The following is a 15319-nucleotide window of genomic DNA, read 5'->3' as shown; positions in this document are numbered from 1 at the left end:
GCGGAACTGCGGGAGGCGGCGGGTGGTGGGGCACTGCTGAAGCGCGAGTACTTCCAGGTGCTGGTGCGGATCCGGGCCGGGACTGAGAACGTGGCCCCCAAACCCAGCTTCTTGGCCATGCTTATGATGGAGGTGGATCAGTTTGTCCTCACTGCCCTCACGCCAGACATGCTTGCGGCTGAGGATGCTGAGTCACAACCAGACCTGCTGCTCTTCAACATCACCTCGCCCTTTGGCCCTGGCCAGGGGCACATGGTCAGCACAGACGACCGGAGCTTGCCTGTGTCCTCCTTCAGCCAGCGGGACGTGAGGGAGCTGCGCATTGCCTACCAGCCACCCACAGAGGACTCTGATAGGGAGCGGCTCTTTGAGCTCGAACTGGAAGTGTTGGACCCCGAGGGTGCTGCCTCAGAGCCCTTTGCCTTTGTGATTGTTGTGAAGCCCATGAACACCCTGGCACCTGTGGTGACCCGCAACACTGGCCTTGTGCTCTATGAGGGGCAGTCACGGCCCCTCTCAGGCCCTGGTCCCAGCCCCAACCTGATGATCAGTGATGAGGATGACCTTGAGCAGGTGAGGGTGAGTGTGGTGGCTGGGCTGAGGCATGGACACCTTACTCTGCTGGAGGACACCCCAGCACCTGCTGCCCCTCGTAAACACTTCACGGTGGCTGAGCTGGCGGCAGGCCGGGTCATTTACCAGCATGATGGCAGCGAGTCTCCACTCAGTGACAACCTGGTGCTGCGGCTGGAAGATGGTGGCTCTCGCCACCGTGTTGAGTTCCTCTTCCCCATTACCCTGGTGCCCACTGATGACCAGCCACCCTTACTCAATGCTAACACAGGGCTGAGCATGGCTGAGGGTGAAACAGTGCCCATCACCACCCGTGCTCTTAGCGCCACTGACATTGACTCGCAGGATGCCATCCTGCTCTTCACAGTGGAGTCTGGCCCTTCTGCTGGGCAACTCCTCCTCCGTCAAGCACAGCCACCTCCTGGCTGGGAAGAGGAGGAAGAAGATGAGGGCTTTTCTTGGAGGAGGGTGCTGGGCTTAGTGGGGAGCTCCCTAATCTATGAAAAGCCAGTGAGACAGTGGCTGCAGCAGGACATTGTGGAAGGGCGTCTCTATTACCACCACTTTGGGCCTCACAGCCCAGGCCCTGGGGTTGTGTTAGACCAGTTTGTCTTTAGAGTCCAGGATGACAATGACCCACCCAACCGCTCTGGCCCACAGACTTTTGTGATCCGGGTACATCCCGTAGACAGATTAGCCCCAGAGCTGCATAGTAGCAGCAGCCTGCATTTAATAGTTGCAGAACAGCAGGTGACCCCACTGCGTAGGAAACACTTGTGTTACACAGATCAGGATTCAGGGGACCGTGAACTCCGCTACACAATAACCCAGCCCCCCACTGACACCGACACCAACCACCCTCCGGATGTATATGGAGCCCGCCTGGGATCCCTTGTGCTGACTGAGGATCACTCTGTGGAAGTTACCCACTTCACCCAAGCCCAGATCAATCATCACAAGATATCATACCGTCCCCCACAGGAAGAACTGGGGGTGGCTCCTCATTTGATTCAGTTTCAGTATCAAGTGCAAGATGCAGCTGGAAATGCAGCCAAAGGGACTTTCACCATCTACCTGCAGCCTGTGGATAACCAGCCTCCTGAAATCACTAATACTGGCTTCACTTTGCCTGAGGGAGGCACCTATGTCCTTAGTCCAACTGAGCTGGATGCCAGTGACACGGACACTGAGCTTGCCCATCTCAGATTTATCCTGACCCAGGCTCCTCGGTATGGCCAGTTGCAGCTTTCTGGGTACAGTTTGATTCCAGGAGGTGTCTTTGGCCTGGAGGATATCAGACAAGGGAGGGTGGTGTATGTGCACAGTGGAGCTGAGACCAACAGTGATACCTGCAGGCTTGATGTGAGTGATGGGGTTCATTTTGTGCCCATCACACTGAAAATGAATGTGCACCCAGTTGATGATGAGGTTCCCATGCTACGGTTGCCCCCAGGCACTCTTGGTTCCTACCTGGATGTGCTGGAGAATGGTGCGGCTGAAATCACTGCTAATGTCATTCAGGGCACAGATGAGGATACAGATGACTTAATGTTGACCTTCATTGTAGATGATCCTCCTCAGCATGGGAACATCCTGGTCCAAGGGGTGCCTGCAGAAAGATTTTCCCAGAGAGATCTGCTGGATGGTGCTGTGGTATATGCTCACACTGGTGGTGAAATAGGCCTTCTGCCCATAGAAGACACCTTCAACCTCACCTTGTCTGACCTATCTGAGGAGTGGAGTGTCAGGGGCAATGTTGTTCAAGGAGTTTCAGTCTTGGTGACCATTCTTCCTGTTGACAATCAAGCCCCAGAGATTTTTGTGGGGGAGCAGTTCATGGTACTGGAAGGTGACAAACGGGTCATTACTCCTGCTCACCTCAGGGCTGTAGATGTGGATACTCCTAATGACGATATACTCTGCACCATTGTTGCTCAGCCCACATCTGGGTATGTAGAGAACATCTCTCCAGCTCCAGGATCTGAAAAATCCAGAGCAGGTGTAGCTATAAGTGCTTTTACCTTGAAAGACCTCCGACAAGGGCATATTTTTTATGTCCAAAGTATACATAAGGGCGTAGAGCCTGTTGAAGACAGATTTGCTTTCCGCTGTTCTGATGGCATTAACTTTTCCCAAAGACACTTTTTCCCCATTGTCATTATGCCAATCAACGATGAAGAGCCTGAAATCTTTATGCGGGAGTTTGTTGTGATGGAAGGCATGAGCCTGGTTATTGATACCCCTATCCTCAATGCAGCTGATGCAGACATCCCTGCTGATGAGTTAATGTTCACAATCACCAGGCTTCCCAGACATGGCCACATTGTGAACCAGCTGGTCAATGGAACTGTCCTAGTGGAGAGCTTCACCTTGGATCAAATAACAGAGAGCTCCAACATACTGTACGAACATGATGACTCTGAGACAAAGGAGGACAGTTTTGAGGTGAAACTCACAGATGGTAAACATACCGTTAGGAAAACAGTACTCATCATGGTTATTCCTGTAGATGATGAGACACCCAGAATGGCCATCAATGATGGTTTGGAGATTGAAATAGGGGAAACTAGAACTATTCATAACAGAATATTGAAGGCTACTGACCTAGATTCTGAAGACAAAACCTTGACATACATTATAAGATATGGGCCAGCACAAGGCCTCTTGCAGAGAATAAAGCCTTCAGGTGGAGTTGAGAATATTACCCTAGGGATGAACTTCACTCAAGATGAAGTGGATAGAAACTTAATTCGATATATGCATTTTGGCCAAGAAGGAGTTCGTGATCTTATAAAGTTTGATGTGACAGATGGAATAAATCCTCTCATTGACCGCTACTTTTATGTGACAATAGGTAGCATTGATATTGTCTTCCCAGATGTAATCAGCAAAGGAGTTTCTTTGAAGGAAGGAGGGAAGGTAACCCTTACTACTGATTTGCTTAGCACCAGTGACCTGAATAGTCCAGATGAGAACTTAGTTTTCACTATTACCAGAGCACCTGTACGTGGTCATCTTGAATGCACAGATCAGCCTGGGGTACCCATCTCCACTTTTACTCAACTTCTATTAGCAGGTAATAAAGTCTACTACATTCACACTTCAGAAGATGAGGTGAAGATGGACAGCTTTGAGTTTGAGGTAACTGATGGCTATAACCCTGTATTTCGTACTTTCAGAATTTCTATCAGTGATGTGGACAATAAGAAACCTGTCGTGACAATGCATAACCTGGTGGTGAGTGAAAATGAATACAAGCTGATAACCCCATTTGAACTGACTGCAGAAGACAGAGATACACCCGACGCATTGCTAAAATTTGTCCTCACTCAAATACCAGTTCATGGTCAGATCATGTTCAATAACTCCAAACCAGTCACCACCTTCACTAAAAAAGATCTAAATGAAAATCTAATCAGCTACAAGCATGATGGCACAGAATCAGTTGAGGATACTTTCTCTTTCACTGTTACGGATGGCACTCATACTGATTTCTATGTCTTCCCCAATACTGTGTTTGAAACAAGGAAACCTCAGACCATGAAGATTCGAATAATGGCTGTGGACAACAGTGTACCTCAAATTATAATAAATAAAGGTGCTCAGACTCTCCGTATTCTGGCTACAGGTCACACTGGATTTCTGATTACCAACAAGGTGCTCAAAGTGGAAGACAGAGACAGTTTACATGTTACTCTCAAGATCAGAATCACAGAGGGTCCACGCCATGGCTTCCTGATCCACCTGGGGAAAGGCAACCATAGCATCAGCCAGTTCACCCAAGGTATTACAATATTCCATGCTTTTTTTAGATCACTGGAAACATTCTTGTTCATGCTAAAGGCTATAATAATTGATGCAAGAAACTTTCCAACAGTGAGCTTATTTACAATGGCTTTATTATTTTTTAATTCTGTTTATTATTTATTGCCTCTGTGACAGCTTCAGACAGGAAAGGGGGTCTACCGGATAAACACTGAATAAAGGAGCATCTTTGCTTAGGAGAGCTTACAGTCCAAATAACTGTGATTTGGACTTTCTATCAGTGATAGAAATTTGGATAATAGAATTAGGCTGCACGTGGTTCCAGATCCTTAGAGGTTGAGTGCCTTCTTTAAACAGTTGTATTTAGAAAATACTATGGGAGTTTCCAAGCTATTATTAACTAATAGTCGTACCATGGCTAGGGTATCAGTTGCTGTATGGTCTGAGCGCACATAACTGTAAAAGAAAAATCATTTCCCAAACACGGAGAAATAATATATTGTGAGAGCATTTGTTGCCTTAATTACACAAATTTTAACCACAGGGTGTTTGTGGTAAATTAAAAGGTAATGTAAATGTTTTGAAATTATGTCAGTGGTACTTACTTTTTACATTAAACTAAAATACTAGGTGCTATAAATAGGAGGAAAACCACGTGCCGTATGTTCTGAAATAAAGCCTCAACACAAGGCTGTGAAGTAACTTTAATTGAAAGGGGAGCATTAGCTATTCTTCTAAGAATTTTCCATGTTACCTTGACATGAGTTAATAGCTAGTTAATTAAAAACTAAATGAGGTTTCTTGGAGCTTCCTGCAGCTGTGGAGTGAGTAGACAGCACAACTGCATGGAGACTCAAAATAAAGGGGCCCAGACAGGCTGGGCTGTATAGGTGGTGAGGCTGCAGATGAACCCATGTAGTTGTCTGTATTTAATTTCACAGAGCCCATACTGGTATGTATCCCATTTTACACTCTTGGTTGTTGTGATGTTCTTGTCAGATATACCATATCTTGCAAACAGGCCTGATGAACTTTTGAAAGGCTGTGGTGTCCTAAATTTTGCAGTGTAGTAGGGCACAAAAAGAGGATGAGGAGGGACCAAACCATGTCTAAGCTTTGGGAACCACATCTCCTTAAAAGTAAGGCTTCAGTAGTGAACTGTGAGTAGTATTAAGAGTACTGTTGCCAAAATAAGTGAGAAACAGAAGGGTGAGCAAATAAACATTATCACTTTTTTAGTGTGTTTTCTCTTACATTGGCGAATGTAGAATTACTGAGTGAGTGTTCCCTCAAAACAGACCACTGCATAGCACAGTGATACCACATTTTTTCAGGATAGGTACATAGTCTATTCTCTCTCTTTCATGCCATGTGGACAGGTACATTTGTCAGATGCCCAAAATGCAGTTGCTGTCTGGCTTTCAATTGGCAGTCTGACCATGTGGCATGCTCACTGGTTTCAATATCCTGGGGCTGCCTGAACTGGACGAGAAGCATGCAACCCTTAGAAAAAAACTGTTTTTAAAGCTAGTGAGGATCCCCAGACAGTGATATAACTTCACAGGTTCCCTGACAGTATGGCACAAGTACTCTAATTTGTGTTAAGTTGAAGAGTGTCTTTAAGAAACAAACGTTTCTTCAATAATTTTCTTCTTTGGCCTCTGTAAGCAAGTGCCTCCTGTTATCTCTCTTCTCAACTTCTTACATGCTTTTTATAATGGTTTATATTTTATGAAGCAAACTCATAAAATTGTCTTATGAATGCAGCACTAAGCACTTGAGGGAGAAGAGGTGTCTGGAAAGGCTATATGAAAGGCAGAAAGCATCAAGTTCACACAGGAGTAATACATAGAGAACTTGCTGGAAGACCCAGAAGGACATAGGAGTTGAAGTCATGGATGAAAGCGCACTGTCTTTCCCTTTCCTTTTTCCTCAAATGCCCTCTTGTCTGTAGCTGCTTTGGGTATGGGAGAGGTTGTGGGTGGCAGTGAGAGAGAAATTCTTGTCTGAACTTAGCAGGCTACAGTTTTGAGAAGTAATGTGAGATGCTGAAGTCTTGTTTAGACCAAGCTGCATACTCAAAACTTTGTGTGTAGCTCACTGTTGTCCCTCACTTTGTGGCCCACTACTATTAATGTGCAAAGCACTGTCAAATCCAGAGTAGTGAATTTATGTGTATTTCATGCTTATGCTATACAGAGACAAATAATTACCTAACGTTCAGTGCGGGAGTAAACAAGCCCTTCTTTTGTCGTATTCATAATGAGCCTAATGTAAGTGCAGATTTTGCAGCCAGCCGTAAGTAATAGTTTTGTCTTTGGGATGCTCCTGTGTTGACTATTGGACCTGCTGTTATACACTTTCTTTTTATATTTTGATCTCCTCCCTTTTTAGGGGTCCTGTCCTGCCACGTGGGGCAACCTCTTACAAAATGCTGAATAGTTCCTGTTTCATTAACCTGTGGGTCCTGATGGGGCTTGTAAAACATCGTTACAGTCTTACAATTTATGTTGGAAGGGACCTCTGGAGGTCATTTGGTCCACCTCCTACTCAAAACTGGGCCAGCTTTGAAGTCAGATGAGGCTATTCAGGGTCACGTGCAGATGAGTTTTGAAAGCTGCTCAATAGTTTGTGAAGTCCAGCCTAATACTCTGCCACCTCATACTCCCATTCCTTGGATTTGGATCTGTGGTTTTATGAACAGGCAGCCTGACTGCTTTGAGTGAGGTAACATTGATGAAGCAAGATTCATTGCATGCAAGCAGCTTGAGCAGTCAGGTTTTTCAGATTGCCTGTAACGGAAAGAGAGGGCACGGTGATCGTTTAGCAAACAGCTTTCTGCCTTATGCTTTGAGATTGCTTTTCAATATCTTCCCACAAAACTTTACCAAGTGCTAGAAAGGAAATTAGCCTAGTTTGCAAGGTGAGTTAAAAGCCTCCGGTCAAAATGCAGTTCTGCAGAATATAGTATGTCCAGGAGATTTGTTGTGTATTTTGTTCAGGAGCAATCAGTGTCAGGCTTTCTCATTAGTAGACATCAGATACTTCTGCCACAAATACAGTAGGTAATCTTTCACTTGTGAGGCTCATAGAGTTAATTTTGATTACTCAAAGGGGGTATTAGAGTGTGGAAGAATTTACTTCATGATAAAAGGTCCCCAAATTCTGCAAATAGTTGGTGCTTTTTATTCTTTTTTATTTAATTGTTAAAATAATCTGAGAGAGATAGGCAAGTGACAGTAATGAAATAAAGTACTCTTAAAACACATTAACCACTTCCTAATTTATTCAAGTACTATCTGTTACTTCATGTTACACCTGAAAGCAGCACTTTTAATGCATTATAATTTCTTTGTGCTTTATATTTACAATTTGGTGATAGTAAATGCCAAGAAAGCTTAAAGAAAAACACTTGCCACATGGTAATTTCTAGTCTAGTGCTGTCCTAGGACAAAAATACATACAAAGAATATTGTGTGTGCATAATTGTACTGCGCTCATCTCTGCAAGTCAGGGCTGGAATTTGTTCACAGCACATATCCATTAGGATTAAATAATTTGTAGGGAAAGTCTATTAAAGAACTGCCAAGTTTTTCACATTTAAAGAACTTCCGTGGTGTATAACAAGTAGGTAGCTGATGTTTGGATAATGCTTTGAATGTACTGCTGAGTGTTTTGGGACTCCCCAGTCCCATATGGGCAGGTTTGCAAATAAGGGCCAGGTCAGATCCCACAGCTCTGCAGGTGTGCTGAGGAGCCAGGAGGAGGGCGAAGGAATAGTGGAGAGTAAGGATCTGCCTTGGCAATAATATAGCTTGGTTGATGTCTCAGCACTCCACATAGCCTCCTGAGACCAAAGATATCTATATGGCTATTCCAGCCAAATACACAGCACTTTGCAAGCAATGATTTTATTCAGCATTCATCCTGATAATGCTTTTTATCTTCTTTTCAGGCAAGTGTTTTCAGAGAGTGAACTATGTTGTGAAGTGCATTTGTTTCTTAAAGAATATGTATTAATATATGCAACCTTTAATAACCACATCAGTTTTGCAGAATTTTAAATGGAAAATCAGTGCCTTGATCTAGTGGAGATATTTTTATTATTTTTAATAGAAAATTATGTTGGATGGGTTTCAAAACTATGTTTGAGAATTCCAGTATCACATAATTTAGCAGGCACTGTAGTTATACAGTAATGAATTGTGCTTACAACTAGTAAAGTTTTAATATAACTAGCATAACCTAATCAACTGTGGAAGGAAAGTGTAGAATTGCTCGAGTGACTGACATGTTCTTAATGAACAGAAAAGAGGTTGTTCCTTTGCAATTCTTTTGACAAAATTAAGATGTTTGGATGACAAGTGGCTTTTTTTGATGACGTGGTCCTGGTCCTGCAAGCACTGGCTCAAGTGCTTATCTTTTTATATGTTGGAACCATGGATTTTCATAAGGCTACCCACATGGGCAGAGCTGAGTACTTTTGTGTTTGCAGGATGAAAGATTTTTTTGCCCCACTGGCATGAAGAGGTATTTATTTGCATCCTCTTTACAGCCCCATGAAATTTTGATCTTTAACTTCCAAACATTTATGGAAGAGATTCTTCAGTGACTTATATTTGCTGACAATGTTCTTAACTTGTTTGCCCTAGAAAATGTCTGGCTACTTTTGGAACTAAGGATTTTGAGGAGCTCTAACAAAAGTGCTTTTGGCTTCTTTTTAGTAATGAATATGCCCTAACATGGGAGGAGAACTTGGGTGGTACTTGAGTTCTAGTTTATTGCTATTAATTCCTAACACTTTTTCTTTAAAAAAGTATCAGACATGGATTTTTACCAACAACAGTCTTTCAAAGAAAGTGGAAAAAATTACTTTTTATGTATTGCATATTTCTCATCACTACTAAAGGAAACCAGAAAACACAATATTAATAAATATCTGTTTAGCTTTTACATTACTGCAATTGATGATTCAAAATTGAGTGCATTGATTTTTTTCTTACTGAAGTGTTGTCTGTATACTTTAATTGCATCTCTTTGGGTTCTTAAAACAGTCAGTCACTGTAAGTGTTTGAGAACTGTTTGTGACAGTTCATACAGGTTATATGCCATGTCCTTTGAAAACATGCTGATAGGAAGATCTGGTGAAGAGAGTGTTTTTGCAGGAGGCTAAAGAGATTGAGATGTCTCTACTGCAGAACGTGTAGGTATCCTATCCTAGAGGTAGACCACATGCCAGAGGTAGTCTAATCCTAGAGGTGGGGTGGAAGGGTCGTGTGGACTAATTTGTCTTGCCTGTTGAATGGAGTGCAGAACTTAAGAGAAAAGATACCCTGGGGTTTGCTCCTGTTTCAGCCACAGATTTTCTGTGACCTCTGCAGTACTTCTCAGGCTGAAAAATGACAGAATCAATATCTTAGTGGAGATATACCTCTTTAGGAAAATGCACCACTAAAAAGATGAAATAGTTCTGACTGTTGAGCCCGTGTTTTTACATTTCCTTGCAGTTCTTTTTGTAAATACAACTTAAAGAGGGCACTGGGGAAGGGGAAGTAAAGGGAGGGAGAATTAATGGTATCTGTAAAACTCCAATGCTGTTAATACTGAAATTCCTGAGCACTACTGGAGAACCTTGACCTCTCTCTGTTGAAGCAAAACTATTTAATACACATCAATTTCTTCCATAAGAAGTTTCCTACCTTCAGCATTTAAAATAAAATCTATTTTTCCTGACTCTTTCCAGCTGATATTGATGATATGAAGATATGCTATGTTTTACGAGGGGGTGACAATGCCACCAGTGACATCTTTCATTTCATGGTTGAAGACGGTGGTGAGTACTCAGAAGACCTGTGCTTTTGCTGTTCTTGAAAAAGAAAGCGTTTAAGTATACTTTGGGCGTTTAAGAACATTGAATTTAATTGAGGGAAGTCCATGTTACCTCCTGAAATGTGATTTTTGTTAAAACTTTCCCATATTGTGGACTATTTCTGGTGATTACACAGGCGTTGATAAAATGGTAATTGCACCTAATGAAAAAAACACTCAACCTGCTCTAGCAAGAAAGTGAAATTCTCCAAGTCTACTCAGATACCTGGGGGCTCTTTACACGTAAATTCTTATAAGCATTTTATCTTGAGAAACTTTCTAAATTTTTATTTACAGTTGTCTACCTTTAACAGTTCCAGCTATAAGACTGGAATTTTCATTTACGTATGGACACATAGTATCTGATGTACATGTTGCGTAGAGTTCAAGTTCTGATTCTACCTACTTAACATAACAGAATCCTTAATAGTTTGTCAAAGATCTTTGTGAGGTAACTGATGTGAATTCTTCTTACTAGTATTATTTTGTAGCATTGTGGAGGATGCAAAAGGAAAGAATAAAAATAAATTGAGAATACTTGCATATACTCATTCAGGGAAATGTAGTGTTTTGTTTTTAAAGAATAAAGAAAGAACAGTTTAAAGGGTAAACAAAACACATTAACCGGACTACTTTTTTTTTTTTCATCCAAAGCCTGTACTTAATGTGGATATTCCTAAATGTAGATATTCCTGCGTGTGGTAACAGGTGGCTAGCTTATGTTATTTTAATACCTTTTTTAATATGTGATATATAGCGCTCTGAGTAATTGGCAATGAATTTTATTAGTTGATTTAATAATATTCTTCTTAGAAAAAATGCTTATTTTCAGCTCATGTGTACTCAGCTTGTTTTATTTCTTCACAAGAAGCACAGCCAATAAATGGTGTTAAGATCAGTGAACAGGGATTTGTCCTATCTGTCACAGATTGCACAGTTTTGTCACCACCTACCATTGCTGTGAGTGGAATGTTAAAGTATGTTCTCCTATTCATTGTGCTGGACAAGCACCGAAGACACAATACCTCTAGAGACTTTTGAAAATGCCATTGCAAATCTTTGCTACATCAGAGAACACATAGTAAGATAAGAGTTTGTAACACTTGACTTATTTTCCTTAAATGTTTTCTTTTAACTGAGAAATAGGTTTGGGAAATTTAAAGCTGAATAAAGATAATGGAGCACAGGGTGCTATATTTTCTTAGTAATACCATAATTTTCTTATGATAGGTGTCACCCCACGGTGACATTGTTCATGATTTTCAAGTTGTTCTTCTAGTAGGTGAACAGATACTCAGTCTTGAGATGCTTCAAGGTTTCATGTGATGGGAGTAATTAAAGCTGAAGAAAATTTGCTCTCAGTGAACTGATTAACATCAGTCCTTAAAATTCATATGCTCCTTAAGAACCCAACGTTAGTGAGACTTCTCTCCATGCTATTTGAACACTTTCTAGTGGCAAATGCGTAGTTAAAGCAAATTGCACTTAATATATTCTGACTCTATACCAAGAATTTTTTTTTCAATGGAAAGCTTACCTGCCACATCTGTTTCTGCTTGGCAGAGTTGTAACAGCCTGTCAGTTGTAACAGCATGCTATTTTTTATAATACAAAGAATCATTATGATAACAATGTGGATTTCTTTAGAGCCTTTGGAAATGTGACATTATCATCTTGCAGACTACTTAGCTAGATGGTAAGATGGTCTTTGCTTTCCTGAGGCTCTTTGTTGACACAGTGAAAAATGAGCTGTGTTGCACTGTGCTGATTTTCTGCTTGACTGAAGATGGTAAAACTGCATTTAAAAGGGATGAAGTTGTGATCAAAATGTTAATATTTGTCTGTCTGAAATAACTCAAATTTATTAGCATCTTCAAAATCTGTAGCAGGGGTGAAAAATCCAGCAATTTAATCTGCCCTTTTCAGAAAGTCATGAAAGGCCGTGTTTTGGAGCTCGGGTATATTTTGGCAGAATTTCAGTGGTAGCAAGACTATTGTTTTAGTAGTTTTGATTTTAAGCCAGATCATTCTAGGAGTCTAAACACAAGATCTGAGTGAAAGATGCAGCACAGACTGCCAACATCCGCAGTTGAATGGCACGCTTCAGACTTCTGTCTCCTGGATCAGGAATTTTGCAGTAGTAACAAGTTTGTGATTGCCACCACACAGCGCCTAATGCTGTAAATGAAATAAGTGGGACTTCACTTAACCTGAATTGTGCCATAGTTCCACTTATAGTGGACCTGTTGAAATTAGGAGAGGTTTCAAAATTTGTTTCAGTGAATGAGTATTTGTTCATGTTACAAAGCGAATGTTATTTGAAAAAATGAAAAAAAAATTAAGGTACATCTTGCAACCCATGTATTTTACAACCTCCAGTTCTCATGCCTCAGTGATGGGAACCTACACCACCAGTCCCTGTTCTCTTCAAATAACATGAATTAGAAAGTTGATTTTGCCCCATACCTCTAGTGTTGCTCGTAAAATACTCTTCTAATGTGTCTTGGCATATTTGTTCATGGTCTATGAACTGGAAGGAGAGCATGACTTTCTCTAGCTCCATCTTTTGATGGTTGATCTGCTCCACTCATTATATGGTGACTTAAGAGAACAAATGCAGAAGATCATTTGTTGGCCTCTTAAATTATGATAGTCTGATTGGGGCCCAAGTCTGTTATCTCAGGCAATTGCGTGGAGGCCAAATACAAAGAGTCGTCAAACTGCTCCAGTGTGAATTTTGTTGTGAGTCTGGAATTTTATTTATCCTCTTACATGTGGCTAGCATTTGTGGTAAGCAAGTTAGGGCAACAGCAGACTAGGTGGGGAAATGAGGGGAAAAGAGCCAAGTCAGCACTCTGCCAGCTCTTGGCCTTGTGCCTGCTCAGTTCATCGCCATGGGAGTGAGTGCCATGCTGCGTACCAAATCATGACCTAGGGTCTGAAAACTTGACATATGGTATTGGGACAAACTTGTTTTCTTACTGTCCAAAGGAGAAACCTGCAGTCTAGACAAGTGGAGAATAGCTCAGAGATTATGGCTGTCTCATGATAACTTTGTGAGTATAACTAAAGAGAACAGAAATGGGCTCAATATAAAGAGAAAGGAAGGCCATTTAAGAAGAAAAGGAAAGAAAGCCTTTAGGAGTGAGACCATAGGCCTGCTGTATTCAAACCAAAATTAGAGGTTTCACCAGAAAGAACTGATTGAGATTTTAAGCTCGGAAAGAGTCTTATTGTCAGTGTCAATTACCTGCATATAAGGCTGTAAGTGCTTTTCTGGCTTTACATGACATGTTTCATAAGAGTAATTAAAAAGTGAAATGAAATGAACACAATTCAGCTATTTATCAGCACTAATATTTTTAAAGGTAGAAAATGTTTTAATTCTTAATGCTTAGGGATTTAGCCTCAAGATGATCTGCTATAAAGTGGGTGAGCCCTTGCATTTCTGTTATACTTAGAACAAGAAGACACTGTAGGATATTGGATGCAGCTGAGTTAGCTGTGTGATGTTTTGAAAGAAACTACTGTAGTTCATATTAACAATTTGCTTTCTGTTTTGTTTTGAATTTTGATTTTAAAATGATCATGTGGAGACCTGTTGATACTGAAAAAGTGGTACGAGTCCATTTTAGCAAAAGCTTGAAGAAAGTATGGAATTTGGTTTTTCACAAAAGTTGCAAAATAGTCTCAGTTGCATCTCTTTCCTCAGAAGTGGCCTCCACATTCCTTTAACAAAGTGGAGAAAAAAAACTCTTCTTGACAAGTGCAAGCATGCGACAGTGGTCAATCCTGATGTTTATATTATTAAATTCTTATTTCCATGATTAGTAAAGGCACCAATACTACCAGAAGCCAGGGAAAACAGGATTTTTTTCTCCTGTGGGGAGGTAAAAAAAGTGGAAATCCAGACTGATGGTTGAACTCCTAGATGTATTTGTGGTATATAAATTTGCACACTTGAGAGACTCACGAGATCGAAGGAGAAGATCCAGCTGAAAATGCTTGAGCCTTTAAATTAGTGGAAAACAGACTCACAGAGTAACTTAAATCTGATAAGCTTAGTGAGAAACTGCAGTGTCTGCAGTAACTTCATATTACTGAAATCTCGGGGAAACTGTATATATATGGCACTGCCAAATATATGTGTAGAGTTGGTCCTTCAGCTATGCAAAATGGCACTAATGCATATGGAATGAAAGCTGACACAAAAATTAGCTCTGATGTGTTGAGCTCTTGTGCCTGTTTCAGAAAGCTTCACACTGTGGTTTCACACTCTATCCCTTGTGAGTTGTCTGAGGCATTTTTACTCCCTACATAAGGACTAGTACTAGAATGCACAGTTAAAATTGAAGTCCATCGTTTACCTTCAATTTATGTTCTCCCTGTCTGTTTCTTTAATGTCACTGCAGTGTCATAATAATTGAAAAAGAATATGGATCTAAATGCCTATATATCCAATCTGTAGAAGATATTTTCCCATTAAGTGTGCAGTTTCAAATAATGTGAAACTGGTTGAACTGGTTTAAGGCAAATTTTTGGCCCGATTCTGCTGATTGTGTATAACAAAACAAACATACCCCAAAGCTGGCACTAACCTCAAACCCCAGCTCAGACCCCATAACTCCAGAGCCAGTATCAGCCAAACACATTCGTTTGCCCAGCAATGAGTATTGGGACTGGGGTAGCAGTACTACAGCAGTACGCTGAAAGCCAGTTGAAGAGCAGAGCTTCTCTGTAAAGAGCTATTATTGTCTTCATTTTTGCTTCACATAAGAAATATTCTTTATTCTATTTAAGTGCTGTGGATAACTCTGAAACATTCAAGTTCAGACCATGTGAAGGAATGTTCATCTCTTCTAAATAGTGATCTGTGCCCAGATATTTTTAAAATATGACCTTATTCTTGGCCTGCTTGTTGCATGGCTAGTGCTCTCATCCCAGGAGTCTGCCTTGTGTGCTCCTACCACCCTGTCTGTCTTCTGAAGCTTGGGGAACCATCCGCCAGGACTGCAGCACCCATGGAAGAAATTAATGTTATGTGCCTCAGTATCTTTTGTTGCAAGAGGCTGGTGCCATATTAACTATGTTCTGCATTACAGAATCAGTTCCA

General features: G+C 41.2%; 1 protein-coding gene across 1 annotated transcript; it reads left to right on the top strand.

The window, feature by feature from the left end:
• Window positions 1–3: 3 nt before the first annotated feature.
• FREM2 (FRAS1 related extracellular matrix protein 2) lies at window positions 4–10171 on the top strand (the record flags this gene model as incomplete). The annotated part of the gene is made up of 2 exons (XM_010291241.1): window positions 4–4357; window positions 10082–10171. Coding segments are annotated over 2 exons (4444 nt in total), but the record flags the coding sequence as incomplete, so codon positions are not given.
• Window positions 10172–15319: the final 5148 nt, after the last annotated feature.

Source organism: Phaethon lepturus, unplaced genomic scaffold (genome assembly GCF_000687285.1).
Source record: "Phaethon lepturus isolate BGI_N335 unplaced genomic scaffold, ASM68728v1 scaffold8237, whole genome shotgun sequence".
Lineage (NCBI taxonomy): Eukaryota > Metazoa > Chordata > Aves > Phaethontiformes > Phaethontidae > Phaethon > Phaethon lepturus.
The sequence above is the reverse complement of the archived record's forward strand: the minus strand, read 5'-3'. Positions and strand labels throughout refer to the sequence as shown.